Source organism: Anticarsia gemmatalis, chromosome 5 (assembly GCF_050436995.1).
Source record: "Anticarsia gemmatalis isolate Benzon Research Colony breed Stoneville strain chromosome 5, ilAntGemm2 primary, whole genome shotgun sequence".
In the NCBI taxonomy this organism is placed as follows: Eukaryota; Metazoa; Arthropoda; class Insecta; order Lepidoptera; family Erebidae; genus Anticarsia; species Anticarsia gemmatalis.
This window is the reverse complement of record NC_134749.1, coordinates 3,399,080-3,418,465: the sequence shown is the minus strand read 5'-3', so window position 1 is coordinate 3,418,465 and position 19,386 is coordinate 3,399,080. Positions and strand designations below refer to the sequence as shown.

The window sequence follows — 19,386 nt, the reverse complement described above, 5'->3', positions numbered from 1 at the left end:
ATTAATAATATTAGTAGGTACCTATGATAAATTGTATTGGAAAGTCAATAAAGATTTTTGCGTTCCGGGGACTAGGAACACATAAATAGACACTTAAGACGTATTAATTGACTATCGACAACCGGCTAGCTATCGACAAATTTTGTATGCAAAACCTGATCAACGCCCCTAGCAGGAGTTGTAGGGACCAATTATTCACACTCCCGATACCCGATAGTGTGGACTATAGAAAACCACGCTATAGATCACGCATTTGTTCCGCGTCAGAGTGGAACCAGTGATATTTTGTACAGATGTGACGATATACCTAATCATTCACACAGTATCTTTAGTTCAACGTATTAATTTCCTATAATTATCATTTGCTGTAATGTGATGAATCATGGAACCTTGCATGCATGCTAAAATTTCAATCCATTTTTTGAAGGCATGCAAAGTCTCTAACGGGCACTTGGAGATGGTGGACTCAAGGATTAGTCTCTGTCTCTTTCGAGATAAGACCCTTGCCCACCAGTGGGACAGGAACAGCTTAAAATAAATCTCCTATAAGGAAAGTGGATTTGACACGAATATGAACCTATGAGTTGCAAAAGTCACAAAATTTTATTTCTAGTACAAAGAAACATTCGTGAATATTCGCAACAAAACCTTGCGATTCGTTTCCTATCGTTTATGGTGTTTTGCTCGATTCGCACGTCAAAAAGAAATAAAACCATCACATCTTTATAGGAAAGTTTCACAAAAACTAAATTCGCTGATCACGCAATGCTACGGTACTGTTATAGTTTTTATCGTCTTTTTTTAGAACTAAATAAATTTTAGTATTTGTAACTTAAAATATCAAGACTGCTTACTTATAGCATACTAGCTGCTGATCGCGACTTCGACCGCGTTAATAGATTTTCTGGGGTAAACAGTATCCTAATGTGTTAATCCGGGTTATAAATTTAATTATCTGTGTACCAAATTTCACTAAAATCCATCTCGTAGTTTTTTTTAATAGTAGACAAATATCCACGTTTTAGAAAAAAAATGCATGTTTTTTAAGAACCAACACAATATAAGTAGGTTGACTAAATGTACCATCCATATTACAACTCAGTATGGCACCCACTTACCTATTTCTCTCAACTCAAGTCGTGAACAAAGTTTCACAAATTCCACAGGTCATAGAACTAGCAAATTAATATCTTTATTAGTGGAAAGTAAATTACCGAGCAGTCAGACCAGTTGACAGGAAAGGGAACCAGACTCACTTTCCACCTAATAACACTGGGGAAACCTTGTTTACTGTACATAATACATGCATACCTACATACTTAGTATAAAGTTATCATAAGATTCTATGCATCGTTTTCGAGTATTAATATAGGTATACTAACTATTTTTGGCCTTGTAATTAAAGTCTTAATAAAAACACAGTAAAGTTATTTTAGACCGAAAATAACAAAGTAGAGCAGGCGTTGCACAGACTTTTTGACACAGATCATTTTGGTATGATGTGACAATAAATTTAAACTGGCAATCCTATTTAGTAGATAAAATTTCATTGCTTTAAATCAGGTACAAACTTAACCGAAATATAAAGTAAAACAAAATAGTAACAAGAACAATCTTTAATTATAAAAATAAATAATTAACAAACTACTTCACTAATCTAATAAGTTAAAACTTTCTAATTGTAATTTTTAGGTGGTGCTATCGGTTGTAAAACGTAAGCTTGGCCAGTTGCCCTATCAACAACATGACCGGTAGATGGCTCTAAGAACAGCCTTGGGACTGTATTAGCCGCTGTCACTTCAGGTGGATGATGTTGCCTTACTCCTGCACCGCCTTCGTAAGGAACGAATGCAGGCAATTCCTGCTGCTTTTTAGGGAGATATTGATTCAATTCCGGCTGTTGTTTTGGTAAATATTGATTCAAATCAACTTGTTGTTTCGGCAAATATTGATTCAAGTCAGCCTGTTGTTTCTGTAGGTAAGGATTCAATTCAGGCTGTTGCTTTGGCAAGTACTGATTCACTTCAGGTTGATACTGTTGTTCGTTCTGTTTCCCAGAATACTGAGGTCTGTGGTGCTTTTTCTCTGAGTCGTCTTTCTGAGTAACAACTAGTACAAACTGGTTTTTGTCTTTAGGCTTTTGTTCTTCTTGTTTGTCCTCCTTCTTTCTGTATTGATGACGTCTCGGTTTAGGTTTCTCATAAGTTTCCTCTTCAACTTCTTCGTCATCGTCCTCATCATCGTTTTCAGAGTATTCGTCGTCTTGGTGAGTAGCAGCGGCTTCTACATCTTCTCTGTTCTTACGTTTAGGTTTTGATTCTTCTTCGTAACTTTCCGAATGTCTTTGACGTTTCCTTTCTACTTTGATTTTTGGGTGGGCTCTCTTAGCTCGGCCATTTTCTTCATAGCTAGACTTTTCTGGGTCGTAATCATCATTGCCGTAGTTAGGGGTGTTGTCGCTATGGTCATCATAAGGGTCGCTGTGTTTGGACTCATCGTAAGAACCATCGTCGTCGTCTCCATGATTGCCAACATTACCAGCATGGTTCAAGTCCCAATAATGCTCTCCATACCCACCTTTTTTATCACCCCATCGAACCTGCATTGAGAATTGTGTTATTACTGTAATTAAGGAGACGGGTAGCAACGCCTTGGTTTTTACATAGAATACAGGAATTAACACGCACACGCATTTTACCTTGTAATGCCTTGCGTTTTTAAGGTTACACTGGCCGTGGTGGAAGCCTGGCTACCTAATTCCCATATTCTATTACATAATAAACATGCAACGCGAATGATTAAAGTCAAGAATGCTTCGATTATGCAGGTACCTCAATTAAGAATAAAGTAAAAAAGGCTGCATACACATGGAACTAAATAGAGGCTGCATATTGTTGAATAGTTAATCAATACAAGCTTGTTATACGTAATACTATAAAATAAGAAATCAATGAGTAATGGAAAAGAAAGTTAGCATACAATAGAGCTTGCTTAGAGATACATAGAAATAATATAAGTAGTATGATATAACTTTAAAATATAAATAAATAACTACGCATAAATTTTCTTTGGAAGACAGTTTCTTTAGTACTTCCTATTAGAATAATAAGCAGTTATACTAATTGGCTAGTCGGATAGTTCAAACTTGTTCTTATTAGAAAATTCATGCGTAAGAGCGTTTTCACACGGGGCGTTACCAACGATGAAATTTATTAAGCCCGAAAAAATATTTTTCACGCTCAATTTAATAGCACTTGACAAATGTTTCCATGGGGTACGGGAACACGCGCATGTGCTTCAAAATAACGCCCAGTGTGAAACCGCAATAAAGTTTAATAAGAAGCGTAGAAAGCGTACTTTAGCAGAGAACAATCCTTCAGAAGGCCTGGCCCTCTCATGTCTCTCAGTGAAATGACGTTCGCTGCCCAAACGATGACCTTGATTAAACTCTTCTGTAGTCGGAAAGTGTCTATACCTTCAGCCAAGCGAAGCGAAGCGGAAAAGAGAAAGAAACAAGAAATAGGTTAGACAGAGTGAGATAAAAGATGTTTTTTACTTTTCCCATGTCCCTGTGGTTCTTAAAGTCTTTCTTCTCGTATCGTTGCTCCCAGGTGTTAGGGTCCTCGCAGACGTGACCGAACTCTATCTTGTATGGGCTCAACTGTACTGAGAAAAAATCCCTATAAAGCAAAGTATGCCCAACCTTACTTAACATTGTATAGAAAATAACAGTTTATGTAGTTAGGTTTCCATGACCAATTATATTATTAGTTACTTAACTTAACTTAGTTACTTTAAAAAAAGAGTTGCGTAGTATCTAATCACAGCTTACGAGTATCTATGAATAATGTCAGTGATTTATGGAAAAGAAAACTATATAACGAAGATCGTAATTAGTTGTGTGTATTCCCATTTACATAAGAAAAAACACATGATTGAATAAAAGTTAGACTTGGTTTGAATAATCCTATCATTATTTTTATAGCCAAAATTTTACGTGTTGCCTCTTTTAAATATCAAACAAGTATTTCTTTATATACCTAACCAGCTTTATTACCTATTGTGATGCTTTAGTATAAGAGTACATAATGTAATGCATCTAATTGCTGCGATTATCCGAGAATACTATTACATATTACATTATGCTAACTCCGGAAAAGTCACAGATACATTTGACGATAGTATGAATGCATAACTAAAACTTTTAGTTACGTTTTTAGAGCGTAATTGTTTGTCTGTGTGTTTATTGTTTCTAACAAACGTCGTTTTTGTGGAAGCACTTCTGTAGAGACTTGATCTTGCCCTGTTTCAATGAAATCTTTAGTTTGATTTTAAATGTCACGTTAAACTAAAGTACTATTTTGTCTTGTACTTATCCTACGTTAATTGACGTCGGTACAATATTGTCGTTCTCAAAAACATACTGTAAACAGATTTGTCTAATATTTCACGACTGGCCTGCCTGACATCAACCCTCTTTGGAAAACAAAGTAACCAAAGATAATTGATATCGGGAAACGCATCTTAGAAAGTAGACAAAAGTAAGTAAACTTTAACTTTATTGTAAAGCATCAAGTAATAAAGATCGGCTCATTTCTCTCAACACAATCTCTTCGCAACAAGCAACCTTGCTCTCATAAACTTCAGGAAACGAGGCTCAGAAGCACATTCTAATGAACGCAATAGCAAATCAGGACGATCTTATGTAATTACATACTGCACTTGTCAAACCCCTTTCTCTATGCCTTCAAACACAAAACTACGCTTAACGCTACGAATTCGTGAAAAATGCGTCGCAAATTGTTAAAATGTCACGCAGATACTACAATGCGTTCAGTGATCCAAATAAATTTAATTCTAAAACAAAACTGTGTTGATGCGATGCGAATTGATGCTCTTATGTTATGAGTATTCTCAGTATGTGTTTTGATATGGAATGTCACATTGCTGTACCGTGGTTCTCTACAACTATCGACTACCGACAGCCGGTTAGCTATCGAATTATTTTGTATGAAATCTGATCACCGCTTCTAGTGGATGCCATAGAAACAATTTTTGAAGTACATTTTGAATATCCAACTCTTGGATGTCGATAATACCGACCGTATAGAATCGCGCTACAGTTTTGTTGTAATCCCCTAAACTATAACTTTTAGAGGGGCGATTCCTTACTACTATCGCTTACCGGCTGACTGTTACAAATTTTTTGTATGGAAATCTGAAACGCAAGCGGGAGTTGCAGAAAAAATGTTTGTAGTATACAGCAAATGTCAAAATCTCATTAGGGAATTGCAAAACTGCTTATCTATAACTATACTATACTGTGCTATAGTTCAAACTATGTCAATGTTGTAACTTATTTGCATGTGACAATAGATTCCAATTCGCACGAAGGTTAAGTGCAAAATTAAATATTCAATACGAGGCCGTTTCACTTCAGGTATGTTAATTTGATAATTCACTAATTACATCGGAAATCCTTCAATTTTTACAGCGTTTTGTAAGTCTAGGTTGTTGATGCAGAAAGATTTAGATTAGATCTAGTCGTGAACTAATAACTTTGATGTTTATCACACTTTAAACGGCGTCTCGGACTAAAATACAAAAATAGATGCTGTTACTACACTACGTAGATCTAAATTCGCGCTTCTATGAGCTAGTTATTATCAAAAAAATATGTCTATAATTCCTCCTATTACTTTTTATTTCTTAACCCCTTTATCATTTTGAAGTCTCTAATCACATTAATGGAGTGGTTAATGAAGAAATCGACAGATTTCAATAAGAAGAATGTTTGTCATGCTTATACTTACTGGAAAAACTTAGCTTGCGCTTCAACCGTAGCGGCGGCAGGATTGCCGGGGGGAGTTCGGACGGTAACCGACCGAGTTTGACCCCAGAAAGAGCCTGCGTGTAGCACTAGCAGGCACCACAGCCATTTCTGAAAATTAAGAAGAATTTCAAACAAAACAACACTAAGCTTCGACACAACTTTTTAGAAATGAAACGAAATTTTAAGACGAGGAAGATAAATCAGCCAGTTCTCCAAAAAAGTGGTCTGTAATCGAAATAAAAATAAACAATTGAATATCGAACACTATCACTGTCACTGGCACTTTCACTTCTCAAACACTTAACTGAAAAATTATTCCGTTACTTTTTAAATGTTTTGTTCTAAGTTATAATTAAATTCGGGTATTTAGTACCGTGTTGTCAAGCAGACGTTGTGACATCTTGGCCGTTTGATTGAGGGTCTGTGTCCAACAACGCCGGTAGTACATTTATAGACAACATTGATTCAATTCACTCTACGCAGTGGTTGTCAACCGTTGACAAATTCATTGTTGCTAAATACTTATTTATTCGCACGTAGTTTTGTTAATGATATGTCAAGGGAATTAATTATTGAAATATATTTTTCGTAATATAATGTGTCACAATTTTATAACTATTAGAAAGCTCATAGATTAATTTGCAATATACGTAAGTAAGTAATTTTAATCCATAATGCATTAGCAATTTTAATGAGTAACTAACTGATTTAAACAAATCTTCGGATTAAACTAACCTTAAACTTATTATTTCATTGTCGAAACGATAAAAAGCATGACACGGTTAATTGCTCTAAGATTATAATGAGTATCATTTTTTGCAGTTTAATTACTGAAAGTTTTACGAAATACAACCATGTCACTAGACTCGGTCAATGTTTATCTTGGTTCCTTTTTGTCCTTGTCATTGCATCGATTAGACAGCTCAGTCATGTCATGTCAATAAAGCAAGCAAGTCCAAATACCAATATAAACGTTTAACTTTGTCTCTGTATTTATTTTGCATAATAAATAATCCGCGGTTTCTGAGATACATTTAGCGGTAGTTTATTCAATAGCGTTTAAACTCGTATAAAAAAACACTTTTAAATAGTTAAACTACCGTTAAATTTACTCAGTAACCGGGGCCAAGTACGCAGATTAAAGCATCATTTTACTTATTCAGATAAAATTACCATCGCTACTAAGTAGGTACCTACCTGGATTTGATCTGTAGATTTTTTATTTACCGTTTATTTCGAGCTTTATCTTATTAGTCATTATTGGTAATTTTAAATTCACTAAATTCGTTACCCACCTGCAGAAAATCCTGAAACAAAATATAACATTTCCGTTCTTTACCAAAATTCCCAACTAAAGTAAGCCAAAATGTTGTCAATCTCTTTCAATCTTAGATGAACCCATTACGAATCGTGCCGCGTCATTGACTGTGTAGTTTGTTTTGCTTTCCACGGCCATTGTGAAAACTTCGCTTATAGATTAACCCTATTGTGGATTAGCCCTTAGATACCGCAAACTAGGTTAAATCGGTCCAAGTTTATAGATTCAACTATAGTGTTAAATTGTATAGTAGAGAAAAGGTTGAAGAAGAAATTGAAAGTTGTTGAGAATTTGAATTCGGGCAAGAAAAAATATTGCTTGTGCTATTTTTTTTTGTTTTGTATTTCTGACCAACATTGTTCTATATTGCATTTCTTGAAGAAAAATCAGATGTTCATTAGTTTTGTGTCAAAAAGACACTTTCTATTAATTGCTAAAAATACTTATAAAACCTATTTGTAGGTACTATGGTTTCCTGTTGGGGTTGGTTGTGTAGATTTGAAGTCATAAATTCATCGTCAGTCACGTCAATTCCCCAGGCTAAGTAGTTATTCTAGTTATAAGTGTTAGTAGTTAGTACCTAAGTTATACAGCACTTGTCTTGGTAACAATTGGAAAGGTAACTAAGATAATTAAACCGTAATTGTTCTGCGTTGATAGAACTGTCCTTGTTCTTTCATGGAACTGCTTTACTTTGTAGATTTTCCTAGACTTTGCACACTTGTGTCTAGATCTGTATAGTAGATACTTTATCGCATCGTATTTACACCCCCTTGGACATAGGTTAACGACTGTTACCACGGGGACAGACTATAAGTGTGTCCTCCAAATCACTGAGATTTTGAATTACTAATGAGTACCCTTCCATCAACCACGCCAACAGCTTCTTGACTATTTACAGACTGAATTGTCCTACTGGTATACTGATGTGACACGTCACACGCGTAATAAGTGCCTTATTCAAATAGGTACGTTTTTTACAAACCACAAAATTCTCAGCGCATTTGATATGCGTACATCTAGTAAAACAATTTGTTTCGTCCTCGCAATAGTTTTGCAATTGACATCAAACACATTTTGGTTGTAAATTGTACACGAGTATGCAGACCACGAAACGCTCCTATTATCTTAGACTACAACATTTATAACAGTACAATATAAAGACAAATGTTGCAACTGTTTTGATGACTCGGTGTTTGGTATAATTATCTAATACTCACAGCCACAGTCTTCAAATAATAGGAGGATGATACAAGACCTAGATATTTAAGTATAAACTAAACTTGAGCAAAATACGCCAGATTATAATTACGATAACGAGACGTAGCATTCAAGATATTTTGTAAGACTTTATTCAGACGGAAGAGACGCAAGACGCGAACGCATCGTATATAGACAGACTCGGATTCTTTTTCATCGTATTTTGTAAACTTCTACTTCATTTTTCAGTCTCTATTTAATAGGTCAGGTAAAATAGGACGAGGCAAGGGTCTCCTGCAGGAATTAAGGAGGGGTTACGTCTTGAGTCAACCACGCGTACCAACTGCGGGTTAGATACTTTGCATGCCTTAAAGAACTGTTCTAAAGAACTCTCAGGCATCCAAGGTTGCATCACGATGTTTTTCTTTACCGTTGGAACAGGTGATAATTATTTCTAATACACGCGTAACTTTGAAAAGTCACTGTGTTTTGCCTCGGGTACAAACCCTCGACCACTTGCGTGGGAGACGGAAAGCACTCAGCTATCGCTGCTCTTTTTATTTACTTTATTATATTAGTTAAGATTTAGCTCTCAATTCCTTGCACCATGAAATCATGAAATGCATCATTGCTCCACGCGCATCCAAATACAAAAAACACTTCAACATTTATTTCAAATATTGTCAAAATCATTAATTTGGCAACAGTAATGCGATGCCGATTGAATAACAGATTACGTAAGTTAATTTAAAACAGTTTAAGTTTTTTTAGGTGTCGTTGGTAATTAGAAAGAAATGGAGCGGTTTAAGCTGGACCTCCTAATGAGTTGGGTTATTTAATCGCTTCTTGTGTTTTATTACGCTCTAGTTAAAAGGCGTTATTGTAAAAAGGTTATTTGTTGTACCGGATTTGGGAACGGCTATTGTAGTGTATGCGACTGTGAAGTTGAGGTCTCGGGTTCGTAGAACGAGTTAAGTCAAAATATGATTTATGGATGTTTTTAATTATATAATTAAGGTAAAATTAAGGAAACAAACATATATAATTGCAAGTGTTTTTGATGTATTGATGATTAAAACTTTATCCAAAGACAGTTTCCACATATAATTACTTGAGATGATGTTACTAAAAATAAATAAAACACAGTTTTAATTTTGAAATTATTATAATTCCATCAAGAAATTTTCCCTTCGCCTCGGAGAGCATGTAAAGCCGTTCGTCCGCCTGATTTCAAGCCGATCGCGTCATTACCGTCCTACCAGGACATAGAAGTGCCTGTATAAAAAAAATTGAATAAGTACTCCTTTCCATTCATTCGACTCAAACAGTTATTTGTATTATTTTGTTGTAAGACTATTACATTAACACTATTATGATACGTTACCTTTGTATGACTTGTTTAGCTTACACAACATTACAATCAACATCTTTGACCTACAATACAAAAAGTAACAAAACATTTATGACATGGCCCATTTAAAAATCTAGATTGCTTCAAAATACTGATAAAAACGGTTGCAAGAAGACCACCTAGTGATTTAAATAACGCAGAACTAAATGTAATTGGAACCTTGTCACAGTGTATAGACATCTCATTTGCCGCTTATCTCCTGAGACTAGGGTTGCCATCTCTATATTTGGAAAACCGGACAAGATGCGTGAAAACCCCGGATTTTAGAGTCCGAAAGCCGGACATGTCAACAAGAAGAGCAACCACGACGGGAGGAGTGGGGAACGGTGAATATACTTGGTTCGTCGGTTGATCGTGGTGTGCGAGCATAGTGCGTGTCTCGCGGGCGGCTCAATTTTTTTTTATAACCCGGTCTACAATTGAAACCTTCCCCAGACGCTCCCCGGATGCCCTCTAAACTAGAAGAAATCCGGGGAAACCCGGACGGATGGGAACCCTACCTGAGACTAATTTGTACGTAACAATACCGATTTAACAGACTATTACGTTGATGGCCAGTTACGTTGGATACAAATAAACACTTGAGACAAAGAGTATCGAAGCGAGGGCAGTGTAATGCTATTACGTCACCGGTAAGACGGTAAAAGACGGTAAAGAGGTAATTACTGCATCTTTTAGGCTGGATACACAACTCGACAAATGGACGAAGTAATTTACAGACTGTTTTTTGATAAAAATTATGTGTGTAATAGACCTGAATGAATAAATTATTTGATTTGAAAGGAGCAAGTTTTATAAATGTAGAGTAATTCTATCACTTAAAGATCTTTATTTTAAAATAAGGAACCAGTAGTGAAAACAAAGATATCATTAAGAAGCATTTTCTGCATCAAATTTTAAATTTCCTTTACTACGTAGTTTTTACAAAATTTAAACACATCGATACAAAACTGGTCAACATACAATCAATTAGTTTTGATATTGATACCAATACACACACTACTAAATTCAATTTATCGACATACTAGAACTCGATAATAAGTCAATTTTCACCGAATTCAAACCAATTTTAATTAGACCGTTGCACGTTACGTTTCAACATCAAACGAATTGGCTTCAGTCGTCAAATATTGTCATGTGAATGAGTAAATAATGCGTGTATGTACAAAGCCTGAAAGTGTTGAAATGTCATACAATTTTGAAGTTACAAACGTATTGTGTGATTTTAAGTTGTAATCATCTCTTAAGCCTCCTTCAGATTAAACCTGCGCGTTTCTTGAGCGTGTGACCTGCGCGAGAGTAGCGCGTGAAGTGGACACGAGGCCTTGGCGCTGAGCAGATACCGCGCGCTTTGAAAACACTGCGCCCATGCGACGCTCCCAAACTTCCAACGCAGCGCTCCTGTCGCTCACACGCTCAATAAACGCGTTCGCCGTATGTGGGGGAGACTTTAGTTGTAAATCAGTGCCGTGTGAAGAACGCAGAAATGATAGCTCATTGTATTTCATCATTTATTGATATAACTAGTTATACAATGATGGTCATTATCATTAGTGCAGTGGGAAAGGAGGCTTTTTGGAAATGTGTTTGTAGGTCTAAAGAAACATTTTGAGAATTATATCTATTACTTTCTTGTTACTGGCTGTAGTAGGTTGTTGTATAATGTAGGTTTTTAGTCTCTTAGTTTTTACAAACATCTTTAGGTTGCTAAATTTACATGTATTTTCTCTCAATTTGATGTACCGAGTCTATCATAATTAACCAGCTATATTTTAAACTAGCTGGCTGCATATAAAAAGAGATATTTTTGAGAAAAACTCCAGCGTGTACTTGACTCTGGATCCTCTCAACCCTGAAGTTCATTTCGGCGGTTAAGCTGTGAAAACGTATAAGACAGACGCTCTGCGGGCTTATCACGTATCTCAGTTGACAACTAGTGTACGTCAAATTGATGGCCACTTTTCAGTACAGTGCTGTTCTGACGTAACATGTCAATCACTATAATCTAAGGTAGAAAAAAATGTACAGCATAGTGGCTTTCAAATAGTTGTCAACTGAGATACGTGATAGCCCCCCAGACTTGTAGGCCTACAGTGTGCCACTGTCTTTAAAAAGTATTGTCTCAAAGTAGGTGAACTCCTTACGGAAATGCGCCGGGCTTCGTCCGCAGTCGCAGCCGGCGCTCGAATAAAAACTAATTGTGGCATTACGCAGAATCATTGTGGCGTAATACTTTTAACTTTCACCCCGATACCTAATTAGGCAACGTGGGCTATGTAGAGCAGTAAATACATGTTTTATTAGTTTTCTATATGAATATAATTATGATTTATTTTTAAGTGTAGACATTTGGAGCAGAAATGTAATTAGCAAGCCTAATTTATGTACGGTCCTTAATAAAATTCTCCTGTTTTCGTCTATGCTCTGTCTAGAACATAACAATAATAATATGATGTAATATATTATGTACGTCTCTTTTATATCTTGGGACTACAGAGTCCCGGACATTTGGAAGGCGTGCGTGGGGCTGAAGCCAACACGTAGAGGCCCTTTTTAGACGGCTTTAATCTTTCAATAATGTGTATTATTATTATTAATGCGACAGATAATTATATTAAAAATAATAAGCAGACGTGCTAAGAACTTTGACTCGTTTACCCAACACTGACACCGGAAGCATATTAATGACGGTTAATTTTCCATAACTGCTAATTAACTTGCTAACTAAAATGAGAGTTCTTAAAATAACTGACAATAAAGACAAATATGTTTTATAAATCAGCCTACTACCATAGTAAATATAACCCGTACGGAAACGTCAAACAATCCAAAATCAAATCATTTATTCATTTAGGTTTAGGCTGACACTTATGATAGTCAATGATACAGAGAGTGAATTTACGGCCAGTTCGGAAGGTAGGGCCAATGAGAAGAGCTGGCAAGAAACTACTGGCCACTCTTTTTAGTCGCCATCCAGTGTTTTATACATGTTCGCACTAATTCCTATGTTATTTATCATGCAAAACGAAAGTTTCAAAGTTATCAAACGTATCTTGATTAAAATGAAATACGGGATAAATTTGCATACATAACGCTCACTATGCAAACACAGGTGCATTCAAGCCACACTTGACAGTGCGATGTAGCAAATAGCAATAATGTTATTAGAAGCAATAGTGGCAATTTGTCAGAAGCTCTCAAATAGGTCGCCGGTTCGTAGTGATTGTTGTGAAACGTGTTCGTCAGTGGAAAGTATGTCAGCTTACGATTTCCGATCGCACTCACATAGGCTGCGATCACGATCGCTACACAAACAATAAACAATAGGTGAGACGCAATTTGCAGGATACAGCGGGCTATTATGATGTTTCTCATTTAATTTGCTCTTTTTATTTTTAGACCTGTAGCGGATCGCTACATGCAGCGACATCTACTGGGACCAGCGCACAACCAATCACCACGCGCAGTGTGTATGACGTCACAAGTCCTAAATCGCGCTATCGAAGTTTGCTCTGCAACTGACTATATTGTATACAAGTTCCCAACCACAACAGTCGGGCAGCCTAGGCCCACCAAGCATGATCACCTCGCCTGGTCGGAGGATCCTCTCTTTGTGTTGGGGGAACTTGATCACCTCGTTCTACACAGACCTTTATTATGAGATTCTTACTATGTTTGACAATAAAATAATTGTATTAATTAACGTATCTCTAATAAAAAGTACCAACACTATGGAAAGTGGGGAATCGGAAACTAATATCGGGTTTGAAAATCTTAATAAGGATTACACAATTTATGTCATAAAGAGGTATTGGGACAGCAAGAAAGAGTCAAATACAAATAATATATGGCTAATTATAGTGTACAAATAAATCATATCCAATAAAAACATTTTAAACCCGCCCATTGCTTATTTCCTAGACCACAACATCAGATTTATTTAAAAGCTGCAACAAATGTAAGGTGATCTCTCATCTAGGCCAAGTTGTTCAAGCACTCAACAAGCAATCTCAGCTACGAATGTCTAAGAATAATGGTCTTTGTGTGAGAGCCACGATCTTTGAGATCATGGTAACGCCGTGAACTTTACGTTTGCCAGAATGTTTTATTTTTTATAGAAAAACGTGCATCTAAGCTGTGCGGTCAAGGTGAGAGTTTCCGTGACTTTCATGGTAGATTACATTGGTTTATCAATTCTTCCCTTTGATTTTTGGACGAGCTTCTTATCCATACTAATATTATAAATGCGAAAGTAACTCTCTCTGTCTGTCTGTCTGCTACTCAATCACGTCTAACCTACTGAAACAATTTGCATGAAATTTGGTATGGAGAAACTTTGATACCCGAGAAAGGACATAGGCTATATATTATCACGCTACGAGCAAAAGGAGCAGAGTAGCAGTAAAAAATGTTACAAAAACGGGGAAAATTTTCACCCATTCTCTCTTATTGGACGCAAGCGAAGTTGCGCGGGTCAGCTAGTAACAAATAATGGAGATTAAAGTACTAATGACATTTTTATCTTCAGTACCTACGGTGTTTGTAGTGATTTTTGCACTAAGCTCGTAGCTTGTATTGGCCAGACAAGAAAGTTAGTCTGGTGAGCACATAATATTGGATTAAGAATGTCCTAACTCTCGTTTAAAGTTGCTTAAAGAGTACGTATTTAAATCCATCCGAAAATTTAAATCCATCTGATTTATATACTTGCTTTTAGAACAAATACAAGCACTCTGTTCTATTCAAAAATTCTAAGGTCGAATTTAAAACATGGTTCTAAAATGTAGTAAGTTCTACAAAACAGTCGTGAACCGGATCCTGGGAAGGTTCTCATAAGCTTACTAATTGTTACAAAATAATATTGTAACGTCAACCTTTATCGAACTTTACACTTAACACACATAGAACAGTATAATTTACAAAGAAGACGGCATCTAAAAAATATAACCATTTCAGCATCACAAGTTAGTGAATAATTACCGTTTTTAACCGTTCATATAAGTAATTGTATACATTTAAATACTTAGCTTACAAAATGCACTTCCAAATTAAGGAATTATCTCTAAGTGAACTATCGTTTGGCATTGATGCATCCAACCTCCCTTCATCTTGCGCAAACGCATTGTTACCGTACTCAAAAATGTATTATTTATGGAGATAATTAAACTGTTTGAAACACATTAGCGCAAATTAATGGATAATTTGCAACATTCAAGATGAATTTACAAATAATAAGATTGCATAATTTCAGTATTTACTTCACTTTCAATATTCTGTGATTGTCCATCTGTTAAATCGTTACAGAAACAGTTTTGTTTGACTGCATAACTTTGCTGTTTGTAGTTCATTGATGTCTGCTTAATCGATTTGTAGATTGAAATTGATGTTTAGAGATCCATTCTGTTTTTGTTCTGTTTGTTGGTTAGATAATTTTGATTATAATGTCCGTGTTGCGGTCGACTGTTGTTTTTGTGGATTAGCTATTATTTTGTCGATTTCTTCAAGTTGTGATATAATTTGCCGTTTCTTGCTAATATAGATTTATACCCAATCTTCTAGCTTAAGTTGTTCGGTAAAGGTAGAGTCATAAGGTAATACAATTGTGGACAACTTATTACCTTTTCCTACAACTGTATCGTCTCTTTCTTTTAATTAAATTATCTTCACTTTTAATTACAAACGTGACAGATTAGTTCTACTTTCATCAACATCTTTCTCAACAGAGAACAAAGTTGTTCTAATTATATAATTTCTTAGATAACTTTCCTTCGGTAATTCTCATTGGCACCTTAATCTGTGGAACCGGTTTTTTGTTTTGTTGTCTTTAGACATGCATATTATAGGAGAATTTTCCGTTAGTAGTTGTAGTTGATTGTATTTTACATTGGCTCCGGCCACCTCGGCTGAAATGCGACCGAGCGTAAAATCGTCCATAGAAAGTGTTTTAAATTCGTTTTCTTTCTTATTTATAAGAAGGTGATTGACAACACGAACGCCATTACTATCCCAAACTGTAACACTAGTAGTAGTTGAAATGGATTCGAGAATATTGGTAAGTTTTACTTTACTAGCTCACTTTTCTTTAGTACTTTGGTCTTTGAGTTAATTATGTCATTCCTGTTTTCACAATTACGAAAATATCTCGCAGTTTTATGCTTATGCTAGCAAAAAAATTGCATAAACTGGTTGATTACTTTTGGTGATTAGCATAAAGTAGGTTAATCCTTTTTCATTTTTAGGTGACATTATAGTAATGATCTTAGTAGGTGCAATTTAATTAAAAATTTATACAGTTAAGCATGAGAACACAATATGGTAATTATATCACTGTTCCAATTGTTACGTTGGTGTTTTTAAGTACGTCATAGTCTTTTATTTTCATTTAAGACGAGCATAAAAAGTTCTAGTACTAAGACTATTTCAGACACTGACCGTTCGCGTAATCGCACGATTATTGATCACCAGCTAATAAAACCAACCATAAACGTATCAAAGTCATCTTTAACTCAATAAAAACTATAAAACCAGATCATTTCATAAACCGTTATATTAAACAGCTAACGTTAACTTTATAGTTATTGTTACGTTTATATAACGCGGTCCAATTATTCCTCACTTCATAATTAAGTCGGTAACGTATAGTTAATTTCATTAATGGGTTCAACGGTTTGGTTAACGTGCTAGTATTATAACTGGTTGGTTCGGTACAATATGTTGGTACGATTATGTCATGTTAGGTCCATGTCACATGGAAAGAATAATGCGTGTAGGTCATTCTTTACTTTCTGAGGGCAATTAACCCTGTAAATAGACACAGATTTTGAAGAAAGCCGGCTCTAAGTGGGCCCCTGACGAAGACTTGTACAAATGTAACAAAATTGTTTGTAAACAATAAAAATACTAGCTGACCCGCGCAACTTCGCTTGCGTCACATAAGAGCGTCAAAATGTTTCCCGTTTTTGTAACGTTTTTTACTCGTACTCTGCTCCGATTGGTCGTAGCGTATAATATATAGCATATAGCCTTCCTCGATAAATGGGCTATCTAACACTGAAATAATTTTTCAAATCGGACCCGTAGTTCCTGAGATTAGCGCGTTCAAACAAACAAACTCTTCAGCTTTATAATATTACTAGCTGACCCGCGCAGCTCCGCTCACGCTTTCTTCTATAGCTGACCCGGCAGACTTCGTACTGCCTCTTCGATAAATAAAAGACCTAATCTTTTGTATAAAATGATTTTAAAACTGTAAATCGAATCTGTATTTAATAAAAAAAGTATTTATTGAATAAAGCATGAAGTTTTATTATTATTTTCAATACATCATGTTGCTTACTTAGAAAACAGAGTTTTCCTGAAATACTGGCTATGTATAAGGTTTAAATATCCATTCAATTAAAAAGTTTTAGTTTACTATGAAGATAATTAAATATCATATTATTAGCCAACTTGTCTGTGTGTGACTTAACTCTTATATTTATTGGTCAGTATCAAAATAAGTAATGTACTCGTAAAAGTGTTATGCAGCTTGCAATTTTAATTTAATAGTGATGGGTTGAAATCATGAATATGATTCGGTTAATAAAACGTAATTTATTAAAGTAAATGCAATGCAATAACAAAATGTGATCCCTTTTATATCCATGCTCTTTATTTGAAATGTGACAAAGTATCGACCATACATAGATCCACCATCGCAACCACTTATTGGAGATCCAAATCTTTGTGGTGTAAATAATAAGACTAGAGACATGAGAAAGCACCTCGTCGAACAACCGTGGGTTAAGGCTAGTATCAATATGCCTGCTATAAAATCATTCGTAAAAACAAAAACTATCAAATTCTAACTATTTTTCTCAGCCATTAATACATTACTATCTTCTTTTCCAGTTGATACTAGCGTGTACAGCAGCGCTCTCATCGGCATGGTCGTTGCCATACTACCCGGTGCCCAGAGCACCGATGAGGTTCACCCGGTTTGCACCGCCGCCGCCCCCGCATCTAAGACCACACTTTCACCCTCATCCACATCAACATCCCCATCAGCATCATAGGATACCTGGTAAGGTTCATAGAAATAATACAAGAGATTTGAAAGTTCTTCTTACGTTCTCCATCGTGGTAGCGCCCCGGCCTTACTACTCAAGTGCCCAAAAATTTTGGACCTACTAATAACAGACATTTTTTATAAGCACTTTGGGCAATATGTTGTTAATACTCTGCTCTAAGATAACAATACATAAAAGCATACCTAGCTTGATAGCTACTAAAGTAAAGTTCTATCAAAAACAAGTCCATGTCAATCATACGAAAGCTCATCATCATTAGCCTAGCCTTTCTCCCAACTATATCAGAGTTGGTTTCCAGCCTTACCAGATGCAACCGAATTGATTTGAAACCTACTGAAGGAAAGTTCTATCAAAAACAACTCTATATCAATCGTACCAAAGCTCAACATACAAAAAAACTATCATCCTTTTTTAAACCATTGCAACCTTCAGTTCCAGTAGAAGCAGCCGAGCCAGAAGAACCACAACAGCGTCCTAAACGTGGTCACGACGATTACGACCACGATCACGATCACGACCACGATCATGGGCACCATGGGCATCGCGGTACCAGTGGGGTCACAGGCCCGGTCCATACCTTCGTGAAGACGGATAAGAATGCTAACTACAAGTGGGGGGTACGGCATCACGTTGGAGACAAATACGCGTCCTAGATTAATGGCGTTGAAAGAGTTCTGTTATGTTATTTATTTAGTTGTACTTATAGAAGTTATTGTAATGTTATTGAATTAGATTTTTTAAGGATTGATTGGTGTTTCATTCGGGAACTTAATAGTAGTCACATTGGTGGACCTAGTTGGGGGAGAGGGGCTTCTGAAGTGTCTAAGCCTGATCCAGAATCTCGGGGATTCAGTTTTTTTTGTTTGAGCTCCCTATCGAAGTGGAAGGTGAGGTCTTCCTGACTCTACCTGTGTATAGTGAGGCCTGTAACTGTCATATTTGACATGAAATAGTCAATGGTCTTTTAATGTCGAGAATACTAACCGCTGATAAAATTTACGAATAACGATTCACATAGTATCTTATTGTCTAGAAAAAAAAATTAAATTAAAAGTTATGAAAATCCATTTAACTACCAACAGTAAACTCTCAATAACTGCGTTCTATAAATAACACACGATTAAAAATTCCTTTAACAAAGTAACGAATGTCAACGCGAAACAATCTTGATATTACAGTTGTCATGTAATGATCTTATAACACGAACTCGCTCTAGTGATCGTGTACCACGCCCCGTGTCATTGCAAAATGTAAGTTTGTCACTGATATATGATATAATTAAGCCTATCTTTCATCTCTCTCTCACATATGGAGAGAAAGAGATGGGGAGACGTTGCAGAATTTGACACAAAATGCTGCGATTATAGGCTGATTAGCGTGGGTTGGTAAATTAATGTTATGTGTAATAATCAAGGTGTTTTGTTTAACGAATATCAATATGATTAATATGTCTTCATTGATATTTATAGAGATAATACCTTCAAATAAATTTTAACACACTACTACAAGTCATATTTGAAGAGAAACCCAAGCAAAATTGTGTGTTATAAGCGGG

General features: G+C 35.9%; 2 protein-coding genes across 3 annotated transcripts; one reads left to right on the top strand and one right to left on the bottom strand.

The window, feature by feature from the left end:
* Positions 1-1,602: 1,602 nt before the first annotated feature.
* Positions 1,603-6,322, bottom strand: LOC142972818 (uncharacterized). 2 transcript variants are annotated; one of them, XM_076114129.1, is made up of 4 exons: positions 6,207-6,322; positions 5,814-5,941; positions 3,557-3,680; positions 1,603-2,599 (listed from the first exon to the last, which is right to left on the bottom strand). In XM_076114129.1, the coding sequence occupies exons 1-4, from the start codon at positions 6,279-6,281 to the stop codon at positions 1,676-1,678; spliced, it is 1,251 nt and encodes a 416-aa protein (XP_075970244.1). In that variant the 5' UTR covers positions 6,282-6,322; the 3' UTR covers positions 1,603-1,675. The 2 variants fall into 2 exon arrangements, with proteins under 2 accessions (XP_075970244.1, XP_075970245.1); XM_076114130.1 differs by lacking the exon at positions 3,557-3,680 and adding an exon at positions 3,358-3,475.
* A 9,381-nt stretch (positions 6,323-15,703) lies between these two features.
* LOC142973324 (uncharacterized) lies at positions 15,704-18,577 on the top strand. Its single transcript, XM_076114970.1, has 3 exons — positions 15,704-15,814; positions 17,653-17,824; positions 18,264-18,577. Exons 1-3 carry the CDS (start codon positions 15,797-15,799, stop codon positions 18,482-18,484), a joined length of 411 nt encoding a protein of 136 aa, XP_075971085.1. The 5' UTR covers positions 15,704-15,796; the 3' UTR covers positions 18,485-18,577.
* The last annotated feature ends 809 nt before the right edge of the window (positions 18,578-19,386 follow it).

Coding starts and splice junctions, on each gene's coding strand:
- LOC142973324 (XM_076114970.1), top strand. Junction 17,825..18,263: donor TCAGCATCATAGGATACCTG/GTAAGGTTCATA, acceptor TGCAACCTTCAG/TTCCAGTAGAAGCAGCCGAG.
- LOC142972818 (XM_076114129.1), bottom strand. CDS start 6,281: ATGTACTACCGGCGTTGTTGGACACAGACCCTCAATCAAACGGCCAAG. Junction 5,942..6,206: donor AACGTCTGCTTGACAACACG/GTACTAAATACC, acceptor CTTAATTTTCAG/AAATGGCTGTGGTGCCTGCT. Junction 3,681..5,813: donor GCGCAAGCTAAGTTTTTCCA/GTAAGTATAAGC, acceptor TTTGCTTTATAG/GGATTTTTTCTCAGTACAGT.